General features: G+C 31.6%; 2 protein-coding genes and 1 long non-coding RNA gene across 4 annotated transcripts; 1 reads left to right on the top strand and 2 right to left on the bottom strand.

Annotated features, from left to right (window-relative positions):
• Window positions 1-2,005: 2,005 nt before the first annotated feature.
• On the bottom strand, window positions 2,006-4,636 carry LOC111242316. Its single transcript, XR_002669113.1, has 3 exons — window positions 4,385-4,636; window positions 3,530-3,577; window positions 2,006-2,325 (listed from the first exon to the last, which is right to left on the bottom strand). It is a non-coding gene; the product is annotated as an uncharacterized LOC111242316 (long non-coding RNA).
• A 1,000-nt stretch (window positions 4,637-5,636) lies between these two features.
• On the top strand, window positions 5,637-9,236 carry LOC106769762 (armadillo repeat-containing protein LFR). Of its 2 annotated transcripts, none has more exons than XM_022784866.1 (8): window positions 5,637-5,866; window positions 6,251-6,420; window positions 6,547-6,689; window positions 6,820-7,076; window positions 8,106-8,211; window positions 8,299-8,437; window positions 8,526-8,653; window positions 8,751-8,893. In XM_022784866.1, coding segments are annotated over exons 1-8 (1,128 nt in total). In that variant the 5' UTR covers window positions 5,637-5,682; the 3' UTR covers window positions 8,752-8,893. The 2 variants fall into 2 exon arrangements, with proteins under 2 accessions (XP_022640587.1, XP_014510992.1); XM_014655506.2 differs by having other exon boundaries at window positions 5,639-5,866; window positions 8,766-9,236.
• A 1,602-nt stretch (window positions 9,237-10,838) lies between these two features.
• LOC106772800 (3-ketoacyl-CoA synthase 11) lies at window positions 10,839-12,658 on the bottom strand. Its single transcript, XM_014659394.2, has 2 exons — window positions 11,825-12,658; window positions 10,839-11,747 (listed from the first exon to the last, which is right to left on the bottom strand). The coding sequence occupies exons 1-2, from the start codon at window positions 12,599-12,601 to the stop codon at window positions 10,962-10,964; spliced, it is 1,563 nt and encodes a 520-aa protein (XP_014514880.1). The 5' UTR covers window positions 12,602-12,658; the 3' UTR covers window positions 10,839-10,961.
• Between the last annotated feature and the right edge of the window lie 9,593 nt (window positions 12,659-22,251).

Raw genomic sequence — 22,251 nt, 5'->3', positions numbered from 1 at the left:
GTATTTTAAAAATAAAAAAATCATGTAATAATAATATATTAAAATTATTATACTGATTTTACTATATTCAGCCAGAGATATTTTCTTCATGACTTGATTGACATAAGTATATGATACAATAAAGTGGCCAGCAATAAAATCAAAAGCATATCTAAATTATTGGAGGGATGAAAGGGTTAGTTGACTAAGTTAATAATATCATTATCTTGTAATGAATTTAAGGATTTTAGTTTTTGCTTTAATCATAAAATATTATAGAATCATTTACTTTTTATACCTTGTTATATTTATTCATAAAATAATTATGTGTAAAAAGTTTAATTTTTAATTCTACTCAAAAGAAATTTATTTATGTTATACACCTTCCACTTGCTTATTGCCTTTTATCAAAAACCTCTCATAGAGATTGGAGAATTGAATAGTTTAGTATATATATAGATGGAATGTTTCTAATTAAGAATGTCTTTCACAATGATAAGCTATATAATAGTTTATTAACTATGTTATAAATTAATTTATAATTCATTACTATTTTTCTGTTTTAATACTTGTATATTATTCTTATTTATTTATTTATTATTATCTATTTTATATTTATAGATATAGTTAACTATGTGCATTTTATAATATTTGATGGATTACTTTTTAATTTTGTTTTATATATTTTAAATTAAAATTTTTAATATTAGAAATTGAAGTTAGTAATATTTCATTATATGGTGTTATATAGGAGCCAACTTTATAGGAAAACAAAATTAACATTATAGAAGACATCATGTTATGTTGTTTTGGATGTCATGGTAATGTTAACCAAGGATTCATAATCTTAGGAACATAAACACACAAATAGGAGCCAACTTTTTTCATTATCCAAACAAAAAGTAGAAATACGACACTCTCAATCATCTTCAAAAAAATCAACTTTTCATGACCCCACACGCACAAAACCTTCTAACAATGTTTAATGAATTATGACACATTAGTTTAATATTATTAAAAATCACAATTTTTTATTTATATACTATTCATGCTTTCTTCCAAAATCTAAAGTAAACATAAATTAATCATATATAATAAAGTGAGATTATGGCTTGAAATATTTAGTTTGTAGAAAACTGACATATTATGATAAAATTTTTTTTTTTATCATTTGACTTGTATATTTGTGTATAATATGAGTTCAATATTTGTTAATATAACATTTATCATACATTTTTAATAGTATTGAAATTTTGAATTTACATAAAGTATTTATTACTAAGTCAAAGAAAAAAAAATTACTAGTATAATTTTATTTTCTTTAAATATAATTCATTTATATATATAACCAACTTGATTAACTGAACCAATAGTGGATGATGTTATGATTATAAAACATTATTTTTGTGGGTTGAATTAGAATAATTTATGATTGGTCATCTTTTTGTGGTATTTTAGAGCACAAGTTGCAACCTATTTTACCAATAAATATTACTGGAGAGTCACGACTCACTCATATGCGACAAAACTGATGCCACATGGGAGAAAGAGACACTTTCCTCCATTTCAATGTCAATTATCAAGCTTCGAATTACACTCTTTAAATAATTTGTTAAGAAAAACTATTCACTGATTTTTTATTCACTTAAACAAAACCTTCAATTATGGCTAAATTTTACTGTTTATATCAGATTTGATCATAAAATGGGTTAAGTTTAAGTTTTCCAATTTCAATGTTTTATTAATAGGTTGTTTGTGATAGGTTTTTGAAGCTAAATCACAATTCCAAAGGACAAGAGAAGGAGCAGTTTTATGAGGAAAACCACCACTGTCATGTAAACTCTAAGCCAATGAGCAGTATCTGGTGATTCAAAGATTGCTTTCAAAATTCACAGAGAAAAAGGAAAAAATAAACATAGAAGGGTGAAAAAGAAAAGTAAGGTGTTGCTTTCAATTTAATTATCAATTAGCTGAAATGGGGTCCTCTAAATTTTACTTATTGCTACCATATGAGGTATGGCTATCTCTCTGCTACCATTGGTTCATTGGATATTCTTATGTTTGCAGTTAGTGTGGTGAAGCAGTACAATCAACATCATCAGGAAAATAGCATAAGATTCATTAACTTATTCACCAGAGAACAGCTTGCATCACTGCTTTAGGAAAAGTATATATATTATGTATCACAGGAATCAGAAACATCCAGGGAAAAAAATAAAATTGAAGTACAGAACAAAAAAAAAACTAAATTTGTCTCAGGAATTAGGATCACTAGGATCTAGAGATTCTGCATATAATGCTTTTCCATTTCATGGTCTGCTGCTCCAGTGGAGGAATCCCAGAAGCCTGTGGCATAATCCCAATACAGTAAATGACATTTTGAGATGAGCAGAGAGAAAAAACAAATAAAGGGTGTTAGAAAATGAAAAGCCTTTCACTGCTTTTAAGTTATTACTTTATACATATTTGTACAAAACCAGTGTGGTGTGTTTGTGTGACATAGTGCTAGTGCATCTGTTTTGCTTGTCTCTTTGCACTGCCTTTACCCTTTACCATGTTTGCCATCATGAAATTGCCATCATCTTTTCTTTTCCCTTCAGGTCGTAATTTTCTCTTCCAGTATCTCAAATTAAACACTAGTAGTACTTAGTTAAGTTAAACTATTCTCATATCAACTAAGAAAGATAATTCTCAATTTACAAAATGCATCATGACTCATCATGTTCTAAGGGGAGATGATGATTATCCTGTTATCACTTTGTAATGGTTTAGGCCTATTCATTACCCTTTGACTGGTTTTGTTTGGTTGATGGGAAATCTAATTTATGCTACTGCAAAATGCCAAAGCAGAAGTTGTATGACATAAAGATGGAGTAGAATTACTCTGCAGCTCCTATTATGTTACGTTTTATGGTTACCTTTTCGGACACTGACACTGTTCAGTGTTGCTGAGGTTTTTTTATAAGATTACAAAGGTTGAGTGCCCCACCTTACACACTATTAACCGAAACTAATCCACAAAATTGGCTATCTATGTTCTTATTTGTCACTATAGTTGGACATCATCTTATGGTGGGGTTCTTTATTTTTCTTCTAACATTATGCCCCCCCTTGAAATTATAAAGAAATGAAACATGAAATGTTTAATTTGACTATGCAGAAATGGTATTGGTTCACTTTTCTCTATCAGATAATGCTATGTTGTGTGGGTTGGTTGATTCAATTATTCAACATTAAACTGACATTGAAGAAAAGTTCTAGATGGGTTGAATTTCCTTGGAAAGACCAGTAGTTGAGAGAGATTAAATTTCAAACTTTAAAATCGACATTTATTATTGTTTCTGTGACCGAAAGCGATGTAACAAACGTGGAATCAACCTTAGATACCATGTTCTCTACGTTGTTGAGCTTTAAGGTGTTTTCTTTCAGCTTTTTCTTATTCTTTTTTCTTTAGTTTTACAAAAAGAGAAAATCCATTCACCAATTTTTTTAAAAATTAAGAGTGGAACAATGAAACGCACAACCAAATGTAGATGGGTAAAAAAATTACCATGAAATTATTCTTGACATTGATACCCCTCAAATCAAACTAAAAAGCCTACAGCAGATATAGATAAGAACCACACAGATGTCAACTACTCTTATAATATTAATTGAAATCTGTTAACAGGAAAAGTATAGGGATATGTATGAAGTAACATTATTATTAGATCAACCAATGCTACAAGACATGGAGGGTCAAGGAAAGTAGCTTTTGGAAAAATAGTAATCAACATTAGATGCTACGAAAAGCATAAGTTATACATGTATATCAACTGGCCCATCCACTAGCTGGCAGAGATAACTATGTTCTGCATAATTTTGGCAGTTTCATGATTAACAACAACATAGCCATAATGCATCAATTACATAGTATTTAGCTATTTTGTGATCAGCAGCACACACAAGTGGTCCTCATTATTGCTAAAAAAAAGCTCATCCATCATCTTTTAATTTTCCTCATCTACTCCTGGAGTTACCAACAAATCATGGTAACATTGGAACAAACACTGACAAGGTCTATGATCTGGATGAATGATTGTATGGAATCTATAACTATATAGCCAGAAGTAGAAGCCCTACACATGGAGCCAGAGATTTGATGTTAATACACTGTTTTTGTTCTGTTGGATTCATACAACTATAGCTCACCCCTGACCTTGTAACCTAGCTGACATTAAGACTGTGTATACATTTTGACATTTCTGTGCAAACAATCAAATGCATGGTGTGCACAACCAGCTATCAATCATATCAAAGAATATTGCAGATGCATGATTCTCACCAAAACCAACTGATATCAAATTACCACCAACTCTTCGGGAGAACAACATTAAACAAAGTTCACCAAAATATAAAAAAATACCTTCTCATCTTCTAACCAAAACAGCAATTTGTTGAAACTTTAAGTACCTAAAATGAAGCAAAAAAACAAACCAAGTAGGTCCTGTATGATGAAACACCATAGAAAAACCTTAAAATATCTTGATGAGGAGTCCTTGATTGGTTCAACCACTTTCATGGTTTTTGAAACCTTGAGTTTTGGAATAGTCATTTCCCATACTCCTATCTAACTCAAACCAAACCCCTTAGTACAATATTGATTTTTACATTCCTCTTCATCATTCACTTTCTTCATCACATTGTGTCCATGCTTTCAATTAAGACTAAAATAATGTGTAAAAATTTATATTGTAACATTAGTAATTTTAAATGCTGTTATTTTAGAAGTGGAGTAGTAAAGTGTACCAAATAATTATTGATGACAAAAAAGACAAAAATAAAAAATCATTATAAAATGTTTTGTCCTCTTTTTATTGTAAGACTCTCTCGAAACTTCATAAAAAAATATTTTACACAAACTACTATTATTGAATGTACAATACAAAAATTATTGAACTATCCATTATTAGTTTGATGGGATTAATGTAGGTCCTATTCACACTCATTTAAATGTTGAATTTATTGGAAATTCTAATTTTTGGAACTTTATTTATTTTAGGATTTATATTATTTATTGTCCTTTATGAAAAGAAGGTAAAGAAAGCCCAAAAGGGTTGTACTTAGAAGCCCAGAAACCTATTTGGGTAAGGCTATTTCTTCTTCCACCCCATTGTTTCTTCATATTCCTCCATGGGGTTGTTGGAATGTCTAAATTATCCAAGTTTTAGAATTTAGATCATGGGTTTCAAAAATATGTTTCTACGTTTTTAAAAAATATATATTTAATATTTTTTATTTTTTCATGTAATTATTTGATCTTTATTGAATTATTAGTTAATAATATTGATTTATATTTATATAGTTATATTTTTTTATATTAAATATTTAATAAAATCATATTTTTTATAAAATATTTATTTAATTAATATTTAAAGTTATTGGACTAAGATGAAATTGTCATCCCCATAAGACCAATTCTTGACATAAAAGAAGAAAAACTCTACGGAAATGTAATCTGAGCCTTTATCTTGATATGGGTATGTTAGGAATAAAAATATAGATGGAGGTATATTTATAAATATGGGAGGTGTACATTATAATTTTGTACGAAAATATCTCGGCCTTCCCTGCAACATGGATCCAAAAAGAAGCCCAACTAAGATACCAAGCAAAACAGTTCGAAATCGCAACGCAAACCCGAAAATCCCTAGAGTGAGAGGGATGCAGAAGAGGGAACAGGGCAAGTCCGGTGGATCCGCCGGAGGTGGGGCGGCGCCACCGGCCAAGAGGGGCCGTCCATTCGGAAGCGGTAGTAGCAGTGCCTCCGCATCGGCTTCGGCCGCCGATTCGGCAGCTCCGTCAACCCTTCTTGGTCCTTCCCTTCACGTTCACAACTCCTTTGCCGGTTAGTTCACAGCTTCTTCCCTTTCCATGAATCTTTATACTCATAATTGGTTCTACATTTTCTCTTCAAAAATTGTATTTTGTTTTAATGTGTCTGAATTTACACAACACACGCATTCTTGCACTAATAATCATATTTTGAATTTTAATAAACAATTTTTTTTATTGTTAATGACATGAATAACCACTTAATTTGATGTTTCAATTCGAGGAACTATATTATTCGCATAATAGCGTAGAACACTGCAAGTCCACTTTGTGGCTAGGGTATGCTGTGTAAGGATAACATCGGTTTCTTAAGTATCTGGGAGCATTCTTTTTCGCAAATTGCAGTGTTTTAATTTTTTCTTTTTTGAACCCTTTTTTGTTTATATTTCTCTTGCAGATCAGAACAATAAAAGAATTGTTTTAGCTCTTCAAAGCGGTCTGAAGAGTGAGCTGACCTGGGCTCTGAATACTCTTACTCTGCTCTCATTTAAAGAAAAGGATGACATGCGAAAGGATGCAACTCCCCTTGCGAAAATTCCNGGCTTGCTTGATGCACTCCTTCAAGTTGTATGTGCCACCAATCTTGTTTTGAATTTTATGAAAATGTTCATAGAAGATTTTTTTGGTCCCNGTATGTTGTTAAAATTATTACCCTTTTAATATTTTATACGGTTCTGTTGTAACTTGAAACAGATAGATGATTGGCGGGATATAGCACTCCCAAAGGAATTAGCCAAGTCAACAAGAGTCAGAACATTAGGTGCTAGTTCTGTTGTGACAGGATTTGGGAATGAATATCAGGCGTTGGGCTCGACTAGTGCTCTCCACCGCCCCGGGTAAATTTGTTCTTCTTGAATATCATCTTTGATTTTCAGTTTTCAATTTTTCAATTAATTGTATGTTTTTCTTTTGGAGATGGGGTGGTAAGAGAATGAATTTCATTGTAGGATGATTCTCTTTGTGCAGTGTTGGATCAGGCTCTGCTGGTACAGAATCAACACAGCACAGTGGTGTGACAAAATCTCGTTTTACAGAGTTATGGCTTGATGAAGATGGTCTGTTTAATTTAGATGATGAAGGGCGAGCAGAAAAACAGCAATGTGCTGTTGCTGCTTCAAATATCATCAGGAACTTCTCTTTCATGCCAGATAATGAAGTTATAATGGCCCAACATCGTCATTGTTTGGAAACAGCCTTCCAATGCATAGAAGATCATCTTGTAGGTGAGGATATCTGCTTGTTATAACCTATTATCTTTTTAGGTTTAAAGTATATTTTATCCATCTGGCTTCCACTTTTTTTGGTTTCTGTTCCTAATAATTTTCTCATTTGGTTTAGGTCCCTACCATTATGTTATATTCTTTGAAACACTTTGGTAGTGCTATTTGATTGTTATACAAATAAAAAAGAAGAGCATAGGGAATCATCTCTTTTTTCTTTACTGTAAAACAAAAGATGGTGGACTAACTTATATTTTAATCCGTTAATGAAAAAACTCGATGCAAAAAAAAAAAAAAAATGCATGTTGGGTTTTCGAAACAATTTTTTCAGTAATTTTGGTTTTGATTTCCGTAGTTTTTATTCATCACTCGTAAATGGTCCTTATGTTTCATGTTGGACAGGTCCCTATAGTTTATTGTTAATATATTAGTCCATGAGGTACTAAACCCGTAGTATGGATGTGACCATGATATTAATGGTTAAATGATTCTGTATAGTATGTGCATACATTGATAAAAAAAAAGCACTAGTACTACCATATCCTTCATAGCTTTTGGAACTTCTGGAAACGTGGACTAATCCATTTGGCTTAAAAATGAGCAAAGACATTGACTGGTTTCGTCTGGAGTTTAAGGTATCATTGTGTAACAAATCCTATCATACCCTGTCCTCATAACAATACCAACCTTTGAATTGGACTTTTATAAATTAGTTTTATGTCAAATTCTGTTTAGATAAAACCTACTCCCTAAAATTTAAGTGTATTCCAAACATCTTATGTCTTATGTTGATTTTTTGTCCCTGTAAAGAGAGGTGTCCGCATTTAGATTCCAACTGTGCTTCTAACAGGATTTAGTTCAAAGGAGAACTATTTAAAACAAAAGGAAGAATCTGATTTTTGTAGGTTTCTAGAAACTCTAAATCTGTGATGAAAGTTTTTTTTCTCTTTTAATCACCATTATGTGCTGCCCTATCACGAGAAGAGTTTGTTCACTGTTTTATTATAATCCAAATGTTCACAATGTTGATAGAGGATGATGAACTTGTCACAAATGCTCTGGAGACAATTGTTAACTTAGCTCCCCTGCTGGATCTTCGAATATTTAGCTCATCCAAACCGTCATTTATTAAAATAACGTAAGTGAGTGATCTATCTTGAATATAACTTTTGCGCACTATTGTAATTCTCTTTTGCTGATTGATAAATTGTTGTATTACTTACAGAGAAAAACGGGCAGTTCAGGCTATCATGGGGATGTTGGAATCTGCAGTCAAAGCCTGGCATTGTGCTGCCGCTGAATTACTCGGGCGTTTGATCATTAATCCTGACAATGAACCTTTCTTGCTGCCATTTTTTCCGCAGGTTAAACTTTATTTTATGCGTGGGATGTTGCTTGTTAGTTTGTTGCATGTTCCAAAAAAATATAATCAAGATTGGTTTATTTCTGCAGATACACAAGCGCTTAATTGATCTCATCAGCATGCCGGCATTAGATGCACAGGCAGCTGCTATAGGTGCACTCTATAACCTTGCAGAAGTAAATATGGACTGCAGGTTGAAGATTGCTAACGAGAGATGGTGAACTCCTTATTCCATTTTTTTTAGAACACTAACATTTTGATTCTGAGAAAAGGTAATTTATGTCAGTAATTTTCTTTAAATAACACTCATCAAGATCCCTCAAACACAGGGCTATTGATCGATTGCTTAAAGTGATAAAGACACCGCATCCAGTTCCAGAAGTTTGCCGGAAAGCTGCCATGATATTGGAAAGCCTAGTTTCTGAACCGCAGAACAGAAGTTTGCTGCTAGCTTATGAGAATGCGTTTGCTGAGATACTTTTCACTGATGGAAGATATTCTGATACATTTGCAAGGATATTGTATGAACTAACATCTAGACCAAATAACAAAGTTGCAACGGCTCGTGGCATATGGGGTATGTAAACGCCAAACCTTGATACGGTATTCCTTAGTGATTAGTTGTTCTACATATAGTTTTTCTACTTGGATTAGCTTTTTGGATGACTGGTTCCTTTGAAGATTCAAATTATATATGTACATGTCTTCTCTCTAGGATTGTACAATACCTCGTGTGTATTAAGTTGTAATGTACTCCAGTTGTATGATGACAAATCCTTTTAGTTTCTATTTTTTCTTCAGTTTCGTAGAATGAGAAATGGTCTCTCTCATGGAATTATTTCATAACTATGCTCATATCTGATCAGTTTATTAGGTCAAAATTCAAAACGCATCCTAATAAGAATTACAATATTCAACGGGATTAACCACATATCATACATGCAGTACAATATTCAATTACAAAAGAAAAGAAAAATAGCCATTGGTTCTACAACGAAGTTGAAACAAGAATCCCAGAGTTCTACTCTCCTTCACATTGTTTCCGAGTTCCTATTAGGTGTCGTCTTCATCATAATGAAAATGTATCCCGTTGTCATATTTTGTTCTCACAGTACTTCATAAACATCGACGAAGCGACAAGCTTTGTTTCATATTTATATCTCCAGTTCTAAGAATCTTTTCCCAACCACCATCTTGAAAAAAACTTCTTCTACTTAGCTTTCTTCCCATTCATTGACAAACAAGGTAAGAGAGTGATAGATCTAAAACTAGTGCCCACACTCATCACTTTGTCATTTCTTTGCCCAAATCACAAGTTTTTGCTTTTCTTATGTAGCAACAATCATGGATGACGATTTCTATTCAAATCTCTCGAAAGTATTCAACCAGAGTAGTTATAATGGTAAGAATTGTACGATTTGAATTGTAATCTGTTTCAAAAATCTTCTTTCATGGCACATATCATCATAACACGCTTTTACATATCCCCTTCGTTTCTGAAATGAAAAGTTTACGTACTTGAATACTCATTCTGATCCAATATTTCTAGAGGATGCTTCTCATTGCAAATAAAAAACACAATTTTTATAGAATGATCGGATAGTTATTAACAAAAATATAAATATCAATATTTTATAAACAATAGAAAGTATTGACGATAATAAAAGACATAACAGTTATTTGACATCTTTCTTTTTAAGCAATTAAAATGATTTTATCTACATATATTAAATGTTATTTAAGCAATGTTTTATGAACGTATTTATTTTAGGTTATTTTGTCCACCTTAAATGAGTGTTTTGTTCTCTATTTTATGGCACGAGTTCCCTGGCTTTATATGGCTGTATCGTACTACACGGCTACAAATTAAAACCCCACTTTATTAGTGTGGTTGGATGTACAATTATAAAATTTAGTTGAGATCATCATGATTTCAGAAATTTTGTTTAGATAATTAATAATTTTCTTAAAAATATTTTCGTTTGTAACAAGATTTTATGTACGACGAAAAGTCTAAGCACACCATTTTTGAAAATGAAAATCCACCATAAATGAAATATTTGTCATAGTAATTAAATGTCTCTATTTGCATTTAGGAGAATTAAATTGACTGATTGAATTACATTAAGACAATGATTTTTTCCGTGATGCAAAAGAAGCTTTGAGTAGCTTCACCCAAAAAAGGAAAAAAAAAAACCTTGTAACAGTTAGTCACTTAGAATAATTTTTTTAATACGTCTATTTTCTTTATAACATGATATAGTCGACCTCTATCGTTTCTACCAGAACCTAATTTTGAGTATTAACTTTGAAAATGACATTAGAAACGTAATATCGAACACAGATGTTAATAATCAATCATGCAGGTCATTGAGTTAGAGAAATCCTTATAAGAAAAATAATGAATGAGAGAATAACTGCATGCAAAGTCTTTATAACTTGAACAAGTGTTACATGATCAGCTATAACATTAAAAATGAACAATGTTTGTTTGATTTAGAAAAAGAAAAAAGGTTGTTTTTGATTCAGGAAGCATTAATGGGTGCGACTTTAGGGACATGAACAGGAAAGTCATGAATCTCATCGATCCAAGGATTCTTCTCCTTTGATGGATGGATGGTTCTCAAAGCCCTCCAAACAGCACTGTTGCACTTAAAACCAGAACCAAATGCAATCTGCCAAGTTCTGTCACCCTTTTTTATCCTCCCTTTGCTTTCAGTGTAGGACAACTCATACCACAAGGAACTGCTAGAAGTGTTTCCAAACCTGTATAGGGTCATTCTAGAAGGTTCCATGTGCCACTCACTTAGCTCAAGGTTCTTCTCCAGCTCATCCAACACTGCCCTACCTCCAGCATGGATGCAAAAGTGGTCAAATGCCAGCTTGAAATCAGGGATGTAGGGCTTTATCTTCATCTTCAACACTTTCCTAGCCACCAAGGTGGCAAAGAAAAGGAGCTGTTCTGACATGGGAAGCACCAGTGGTCCCAGTGTTGTGATGTTCGTCTTTAGGGCCTCTCCTGCCACTGCCATCAAGTCCTTTGAGAGTGCCACACCTATTCTCTTTGTCTCATCCTCTTCTTGGAACACACACCCATACGACTTGTCATCTGCTCCCTTGTGAGTCCGCACCGTGTGGACCAGCTGGTATTTCGCCCGCCTCCGGTCGCCGGAGCGGTTCGACAGGAGTATCGCCGCTCCTCCCATTCTGAACAGACAGTTTGACACCAGCATTGATCGGTTGTTTCCAAAATACCAGTTCAGAGTTATGTTCTCCATGCTCACCACCAAGGCATAAGAGTTTGGATGAACCTAAAATTTATCAATATCAAAACTGTCTCTGCTAAACATTAAATGCTTTGTGAAATATATACATATATTATATAAACCTGGAGGAGCTGTTTGGCAAGGTCAATGGAGATAAGACCAGCACTGCAACCCATGCCACCGAGATTATAACTGAGGATATTCCCTCTGAGCTTGTAGTGATTGACAATCATGGCAGAGAGGGATGGTGTGGGATTGAACAAGCTGCAATTCACCACCAGAATCCCAATATCCTTAGCCTTGACTCCAGTCTTTTCCAGCAGCTGGTCAATGGCTCCAAACATCACCTCCTCGGCCTCCTTCCTAGCCGCAGCCATGCAAGGTTTTGGTGGCAAACTCAAGATTGCTGGGGGCAGATAAGTCTTCTGTCCCAAACCAGACCTCTCTACAATCTTCTTCTGAAAGGACAAGTTCTCCTCCGAGAATGTCCCTGTGAGAGCAGACTTCTCAACGAAAGTCTCCCTTGTACAGGTGCAGTCGACGTGAGGCTTGTAGCATGCAAAATCCATGAGATACACACCCCTTGGTCGGGTCATGAAGTAAAGGGTAGCAAGGAAGACCATGAGACTTGAACACACAGTGACTGAGAGAAGGTTGAACTTGAGATTCTCCCAGAGTTGGAGAAAGTCGTTGATGGAAAGGGTTGATAGATGAGCTGAGGCTACGGCAAGAAGGGGTATGAGCATAAGGTACATAGCATTGGAGATGAGATAGTGGTAGCCTAGCTTGACGTACTTTAGCCTCACTGATAGAAGAAAGTTTGGAAGTTTATTCCTTCCTTTTGATGATTCAACATTAACAGTTTCCGAATTTGGGTTGTCATTCTTCTGATCTGCCATGTTTGTAGAAAGTTGTTGTGAGAAATATGAATGTGGTGCAAAGAAATGTGGAAGATGACAAGGTTTTAAAGATTGTAAGTGAGAAAGAAGAGATGGGTAGTGGATACAACTACCCCAACGAACTTTTAATTGAGAACATGCACAGGCATTCAATTTGCCAACTGGGAAAATATTGCATATTTTCTATCTTCAAAAATCATAATATATATAAGAAGAAAGATTCATTAAATTATACAAGAAAATAAAAAGTATGGTTTTTAATGTTTCTATATTAGTATTGGAAATATAAGTGTTAGTCTAGGTTTTTTTCACTTGTATGGTGCATTTTTCTAGCTAAAATACCATAATAGCTACAAGGTTTCGGGGTAAGTCGTGAGCTAACCAAACGTCTTCTTTATTAATTAACTAAAAGGTCGTTTACACTAATGAAAAAAATGCTTTTGAAATAATATGTTTTGATTTAAATAAAAAAAAAAAAAGTCTTTCCAAACGTACTCATATATTTGAATTTTTTTTGTATAATCATATATTTGAATTTTTTTGTATAATTTCCAAACATACTCAAATATAGGAATAAGCTTTAGTTAAAGAAAGAACCGAAACATAAATTAAAGAATAAGCTTCGGTTCATAATCGAAGCCTAAAATCTGACATTTTTTTTACCTCGTTTGAATATGTTTCGGTTAAAGAACCAAATTATAATTTCCAAAATAATTGGTGCCAAAGCCCTTATTTTCACTAGTGTGACTTGGCCACGACTTCCAATTTGTATTTTCAAACACTAAATTGTGTTCTTTGTGCACACTTTTGTCCTTAAGTCACTTGCATTGCATATGACATTCAATTAGATGGTAGTTGAATCTTCCCATTGCAACACTCATCATATGTGGATCATAGTCATTGCCTCGTTGGAATCGGAGTTGTAAACATCATCGATGACATTCCTCTCTTCTTCATCTTAACTGCATGACTTGGTCCCTCTCAGTACAAGCGTTGCCACACACAGCTCGTCTAGCTTGAGTGGTCATTACCAAGCACTCTATTCGTGTTGCTCGTGCATCCTTTTAGATATGCTTGCACCAACCTTTGGTGAGTCATGAAACATCATGGGTTACTTCGTCACCACTACACTATCACTACGTCTTCCAACTTAGGTTGCCGTTGGCACGACTACAACACGTAACCAGAATCGCCATTGACGTGGCTACATTACTCTCCTTCTTCATTTCATGTAAAGGTTCCCTTCTCCCTCTTAGATTTGAGACGTGCATATAAATAAAAGTCGTATGAACGACTTCATGTCAAAAATTAGAAATCGTAATCCAAACAAACAATTTATGTGTTGACATTATTTTTTTAGCTCACGACTAGACATGTCAAAATGGGTCATAATATATGAGCCAACTCGAAGCTCCACAGGTTTGAGCCTGTCGGGTTGAGAAATTGAAATTTTTTTCCCATTATAGGCGAGAACGGGATTGGCTACTTAACTTGCGGGTTAAGCGGGTTTGAACCAAGTTGGGTTCACATAACCCGCAACCCATTTATTTTTTAAAAAACCTATTTTCTATCTTTGAACCAGAAAAGAAACCCTTATTTCGTTGCTTTCTCTCCCATGTTCACTAAATCAAAAGATTCTCCATGGTAAGGAAATCGCTAAACACAACGCCATCGCTCAGTTGCTTGCCTTCGTCGAACACCACCACTCGCCTCTTAGGCCAAAGGGCTTTTGATATTTTCTCGATTTCCGATTGTGTTCTCCTTCATTGAACACCCTCGATATGGTTTGTTGTTTGTCACATTCTCCTTCGTCGAACACCACTACTCTAGTTTGTGGTCTGTCGCCTTCTTCAAACACCACTACTTTGATTCATGGTTTGTCGTGTTCTCCTTCATTGAACATCACTTTTTGGTTAATGATCCATCGTGTTCTTTTGTGTTGCTTTGGATTCCTCCAATTCTTCTCAGCGTTCTTTGTGCTCCTCCGCATCTATTCGACGATCCATTGTCGCTCCTTTGCTGCACTTCCACCAATCCTTCACCTTCCTCTATTGCCTCGTACTCTTTTGTTTTCTAGGGTTTGTAGATGATTACAAAAATATTTTTCTTTTTAAATTTTACGTGGATTAACGAGGCAACTCATTTAACCCATCAATTCTTGATGAATTGAGTTAAGTTGTAAAATTTCTGACTTACTAGAAAGTGAATTAGATTGAACTCATTTAATTTTAACCCAACTCATAATGAGTCAATCAGTATAATCCGAATGATCCAATTTAACACTAATACTTATCCAAAATCAATAGTAATAAAAATATATCCATTTTAGTATTTTAATTAAAAAATTGTTTAAAAAAAATTATGAGTTTAAGTTTCCCATTAATTGAAAATGAAAAGGTTAAATATCATATGAAGACGAATGCTATATTATATATGTGGATTGAATTCATATTTTATTATATTCTATTTTGGTATGATTCTTCTTCGAATGAATAAAAAATGCATGGACGTGAGAGTGGTCAAAAGTGTACGTTGATAATTGGTGAACTATAAATATATATAATGTATGTATATGACAACCTATTTCTTTCTTTCTTTCCTTTTATATTATGTTCTTGTCTTCAAATCCTTTACGCTTTTGTATAAAAGTTAAACTCTAACTTCTAACTACAATTTTCTATCTATCCTTCGATTTTTCTATATTAATTTATTCATCTGTTTTAGAAAATTATTAAACTCTTTTTATTGTAATTTTTATCACTAAAAGTTTCTACTTTTTTTTTAGAAAAAACCAAGAAACCCTTAATGCACAGTTTTTAATTAGTCATCTCTTGCAAGCTTCCAGTCAGTGCTTAATTAATAAAAACTATTTATTTTAAAATTTAACTTAAACATTTATAATATAGCATTTGAAAAGTATATAGTAAAGACAAATTAATAACCTTTTATTCCGTATACTCTCAAAATTACATATTCATGAATTTCTGAGCATTACTTAATTCCATTCTCATGCTTTCCCCAGTATTAATTAATTATGCGTAAAAATTATAAAACACAGTAATAAGATACATAAAAAAATAACATTATTTAGTGATAAATCGAGAAGGTGAAATGAATCATTGTAATTTAATGACAAAAATCTCTCAGAAAGCTTAAAAACATGAAATAATTAGAAGAGTTATTCATAGATTCTGTAATTCATGTGTCTAGAATGATTGTTGAAATCATATTGAATTCATTAATCATCCATCCAACAACAAACTCTTAACTATTTCTTCTTAAATGCTAAACCTTCCCACCAAACACCTACCTATTAGTTACAACCTCAAAATTTCATCAAATTTCAAAAAATTAGCAAAGAAAAAGACACCTTTTAAGATTCTATTATTTCTATTATTCTCATCTTTCACACGAAACCACCAACCATAGATACTATAATGCTCCAAACACCATTTCTATTTTTCATTTGCTTCCTATACGAAAGTGAGTGAAAACAACCTTTCTTCTTTTCGCACTACATCATTAACAATAGATAAAAAAATGTTGCTAATTGTTTTCATTAGTTTGATGTTGTTATTATAAGAAAATTGACCTAATTCTTCTCACTTAATTATAATTTGCATGAAATTAGAAAAGTCACCACCCTTCATTAAGCCATCATTATGAGTCTTTGTCTTAGAACAACAAGGCCTTCACTCTCTCCAAAGCCACCAAAACCCTACAAAACCAAGACAACAATCATCAATCATTTATTACTCACGACTTAGTCTTTTGCTTACAACATGTTATCTTAAAAGAAATATCAAAACTATAAACAAGTGGGTATCATCTAACTTTATTCAATTACAACTAATTATATATATACTATTATATATATCAATAATAATTTTAAATTAATATATAACTTAGAGTAGTATATATGCACACACATGTATTAAAAGTGATAAATATTTTGTTTTATTAGATAAAGTTTGCTAAAGAAATAAAATATTTAAAATTGAGGATAATAATTTCTTAAAATAAGTTTAAATTAATCATATTGATTTTATTTAGTGGTAAGTTTTTGTTATAACGTTATTGGTATGATGTATTTTAATAAAATATTTTTTAATATGCTATATTTTTTTTCATTCACAAGTTTCGAATCCAAAACATTACGAGTTCTTTTCATTTGAACCAAATACCAATTTTTTTTGGAAAAATAAATAAATAAAATGTTACATATAGAAGTTATCAAGTTTTACATTAACTTAGGAGTTGCACATGGAAAGATAAACCGCTTATGCATTATACTTTAATATCGAGGTATCAATTTTCACTTAATGAACTATTTTTTTAGGTTAGCATTTTCTTTTATATATGCTCAAGTTCTAACAATTATTGATTTAATGAAACAGCTGGATTACCAAAACATATTTATAAGCTAGATTAAGGTTCACGCCGAATGTTGATAGATAAGTAAAACTACATCAGAAAAAAAAAATATTGGTAATTAAGCCTTAAAACCCTTTCACTTGGTAAATTGAAGTGTTGAATCATTAATATTATATGATAATATTGAGAAGTTATATGAATAATATATATCACTTAAACTTCTCACCTTTAAAAGTAAATTTGATCACATAAATATTTTTTTTTGACTTGATTAAGATATTGACAATTGACCATATGGTTAAAAAAATATTTACATAATATATTTGTATTAAGGATTTTCAATGTTTAGTAAAGATTAAAATCCTATTAAACATCTCACTTTTAAATAAGATTAAATTTTAAGTTTTTTCATTTTGATTTTATATGATTAAACTTTTTTATTATAGCATAACTTTAGAATTGTATATAAAAACAATATATTTTATTATTTTTTCATATAATAAATAAAATGATATAAAATAAAATAAAATTATACAAAACATAATAATAAAAAAACCTCTACGTGTTGTTAGTATAACACTATTAAAGGATTGGCTGATATATAAATAAATTAACACCATCTAAGATTAAGACTATATAATACTAACATGTGTATATATTGAGAATTTAAAAGGATTTTTAGTAAATAACAATTAATGCATTATTGATGATTTGACAGTGAAAATATCACAAAAAATATTTATTTGCAAGTAAACCCATCACGTCATACAGTACTATATGTTGTCAGCAAGTCAACATTTTTAATTTCTTCAAATATATTTATATTAATATTCCACTGGCTTTTTCATACTCAGGTCTGAATTTTTATTCACGTGACATTGTTTAAAGTTATTTCTTTGTCAATTTTATAATGTTGTATAAATTTAAAATTTCATTATATGCTAAGGTAATTAAAGTGAGTATATTTATATTTAGGTACGTATCTCTCTATTTATTATTTTAAATATTTATTAAATATTATTTTTATTAACATACAAATTTTTAAAAAATATGAAATTATTAAATACTAAATGTTAAAAAGTACGACTTTTTTATTTTTCAATATCAAATGTCAAAAGAGAAATTATAACTTGAAAAAGGATATCAAATAATAATTAGACAATAATAACACAAAATAGTAAAATACAAAATATATATATATATATATATATATATATATATATATATATATACATATTGTACATAAGTTACAAAACTAATAATCAAATAAAAATTAATATAATTTTTTAAATTAATTAATAAATTAAAATTGTTTTAATAATTTAAAATAAAAAAAAGTGTATAAAATCAAAGATAAATAAAGGGTTAAATATGTTTTTAGTCCCTATACTTTGGGGCGATTTTGGTTTTAATCTATCTTTCAAACTATAGTACAATTTAATCCTTCAACTTTAGAAAACTCTGGTTTTAGTCCTTTTTACCAAATTTTTTTAACTTTATTTGTTGTTTTAAGCACCTTACATTATAGCATTTGGATTGTTTACACTGTTTGACACATTTTTGCTTCAGTGTTAACTGAGAAACGCGTTTAAAACAATAAATAAAGTTAAAAAAACTTGGTAAAAAGGACTAAAACTAGAGTTTTCTAAAGTTGAATAACTAAATTGTACTATAGTTTGAAAGAGGGACTAACTCCAAAATCACATGAACTAAAAACATATTTAACCCATAAATAAATAATAGGAAGAAAGAATACACATCTCGTTTAAAAGATCGAATAATATAAAAATTTGATTTTTGAGTTGCACGGAACAAGTGAACATGTGTTGTCGCACCAATAATTAATAATAATTAATATGCATTTCAACTTTTTTGTGTTATTGAAAATTTTGAAACAGTGTAGGAATAAAGTCGACATGGATAATTGCTGAATACGGTGTTTTGACTTTCAACGTTTTTACCTGCAGTAGCATTTAATCAATTAATTAATTAATTCAATTTTTTTCTTAAACAATTATTCATGTATAAATATATAATAAATATTAATAGGAGAAAGTTAAATTTTTTTTCTTTATTACTAATTTATCTTTCTCTCTATATATATATACATATACATGCAAATGCTTACCTATTAAAGATAGAAACAAAAAATAGTCTAAATATTGGTTTGGTTCAATATACAAATACGAACAACAACGTGATAGGATTAAAAGGTGTATTTTTAAATAATAAATAAATATGAAAAGTAAACACTTTTAATTTGAAAAAAAAAAAAAAACCTTTGTTAAAAGCTCAAAACCACCTTTTAAGGGTGTTAAAAACGACCTTCGAGGAAGAGCAACAATCTATGAAGATGATTCAACAACTGGGCTTAAGTACAATCCAGTTAATAATGGGCCTCCAAAGGCTTAAAAGCCCAAATTACTAATTTAAGAACAATATCATTTAACTGTTTAAAAAATAGACTCGAATCCAATTTTTTACTAAGAAGAAAATGAGAATTTTATCTGATATATAGGTCTTTGTTTTATTCTTGATGATAATGATGTGAAATAAAACAAAAATGTTTACTTACATATCTTACTTTCTTCATTTCCAAACTCATGTTTTCCCAACTATATCACATTTATCTGTCACATCTTCTATTATGAATTCCTAAATCAATTGGCATGTGAAATTAATATTACATCTTAACAAAAAGATTTTTTAGTTGAAATCTTTAAATACATAATGTTAAATATTAAAAAAATATATTATTGATAACAATTATTATCTTAATTCTTATTGATTTCAAATACAGTTTAAATATTTATTTATCTTTTCACTCTTTAATACATCTTTTAAAAGATAAAACTATAATAAAATTTTATATTTCAAAACAAATAACAAATTAAATATGTGACATCCCATAAATTATATGCTAGATATAATATGACAAGATATATCATCATAGTATGACTAAGTAGTGTAAAGATATACATAAAGTTATAATAATTACAGTCATCCAAATACTATAAAAATTATAAACTTTAAGTACATAGAAAGTCTTTCAAAATAATGGAAAAGATCTAAGAGTACTAATATAAACTAGGTACTGCATATAAGCTACAAAGTTTCTCAAAATATAGAAAGGAGTCTAATAAAAAGAGTCTAATAGCTAGTGGCTGGATCTTCTTCCTCCAAAGCACGCTCAAGAGGGACATCCTCTGGCTCTGCTCACATCCAAAGTCGGATGATCATTGCAAAAGGAAAAGTATACACATACAACACAAACCAAACAATGCAAAGGTAAGCTAGGTTGGAAAAACATGTCATGTTATTATACAAAGTTTAAAACAAAACAGTATATGCACAGAACAAATTAAAAAGAATGGCCTATCACGTTAAAATGCAATCTAGACTCGTCCGGACAAGAATGAATATTGATCTATGGCGGGTTGTGCATTTGTGGTGGCCTCTACAGCCTTGCAAGGCCCTTGCCAATGGGTTCCACCCTTGTCATGTAGCACCTATTACTAGGACCTCCCACTACTTCACCACACGCGTCAATCTTCTCTAAGTGAGATTCAATGACCGTTAGAGTGTTAGGGATAACCCCCATATGAAAGCCTCATATATTCATTCTAAACAATATGAGAATCTCACCTAGAGACCCTATTTAAATACTAAACTATCACTTTGATATGATCATACTTCCCAAGATTCATCAAACATGACATATTTTCATAGAAACATCCTTTATTAATACAAATTTCTTTATAGCATATTATTACCAACACTTACATAATTTAAAAAGCTTGGAGACCCTCACCAATGGATCCGAAAGGGTTAAAAACCCCCCAGAACGACCTAAAGAACGTCCAAAACGAACGCCCAGAACCCCAAAACGTCAAAAACATTAAAAACACTCAATCTGTCGCACATAATTTGCTCAATGCACACCCTGGGGTGCGCTGAGCGAATTTTTCCTGACAGCAACCCTTCGCAGAGCGCACAGAGTGCGCTATGCGACTCTGCATAATCTGTAGCACCCTAAAACCTGCATAATGAAACAACTCTACCCTCCTGCACCAATTCTAACCAGTTTGATGAACTTCTAGCACTTTTAACTTGATCTATATGATGAATCTAACCTATCTAATTGCTTCTAACACTTCATAAACACATTATATAGTGATTTAACAACAATCTACAGTCAATTTACTCAATTTCATCACCCTATATACCCAATCCTAATTCTACAAGTTAGACACTGTTTCTATCACTTTTGACACTTCTAATAAGTTATATTTGACTTATCTAAATGGTCTTGAATGACTATAACAACCTGAAACCCCCAATTCAAATTTTAGGTACCTCTGTTCCCTTAAAATGACCTTAAAATCCCAACTTTTCTTTTAACGATTTAGTAAACTATCTAATCACCCTCATTCTTTTCAATCAGTCACTCATTATCAACATTTAAACCTAATCTATACCAGTTCATAACATAATTCAACAGCTGCACATTTTGCTAGGCATTTGAACAATGGAAACTCACATGCAAAATAACCAAACTCAGTACAAACAATATCTATTCAAAAGAAATTCACACATGAATTAATTTGCTATTTTAATCAGTCATTAATCACAGACACATCCTAATACACCGAATAGAAACAATAAGGCCCAACTTCCCTTACCTTGCAAAATTACAGCCCACAGAATGCTCTAGATAGACACCTTGCACCCAGAACTTGACAGTACCTAAAATCCCCAAATTGGAGATAGATATCAGCTCCTTAAGTAGTGTAAGAACCAAAAGATTAGAGAAAACATAAATCAGCCACATGCAATGTAACCATTGCATGATTATTTCCCTAATTTGAAGAGGAAAAAAAAGGAACCCTTACCTCTAAATCGTTGTATAGTGGAATAGAACCCTGCTTGCTCTTTACACCACAAAGAAAATGCTATGAATACCTATAGATTATCTATTAGGGATGGAAAGATGATTTTTAGAATTTGATTGAACTAATAATTAAAGAAAAGGAGCTGTTAAACACATGTAAAGTAGAACATTGCATGATAACATCTTAGGATATGAAACGGAAATTTGAGGGAAAAACCTACTAGATGGAAAAAACTATACTGAGCAGTTGATTCCGGAGTTCACAACGCTGGGATTACTCAATTACTTCCTGACCAGGATTTGAGTTGAATCAGTGGAAGGAAAATGATGTGAGAATGAAGAGGAAAGGAAATAAAACTTTGGAAGAGAGGTGTTAACTGTTCAT

Source organism: Vigna radiata, chromosome 8, assembly GCF_000741045.1.
Source record: "Vigna radiata var. radiata cultivar VC1973A chromosome 8, Vradiata_ver6, whole genome shotgun sequence".
Lineage (NCBI taxonomy): Eukaryota > Viridiplantae > Streptophyta > Magnoliopsida > Fabales > Fabaceae > Vigna > Vigna radiata.
Note: the sequence above shows the minus strand (reverse complement) of the source record. Positions and strands in the feature narration are given on the sequence as shown.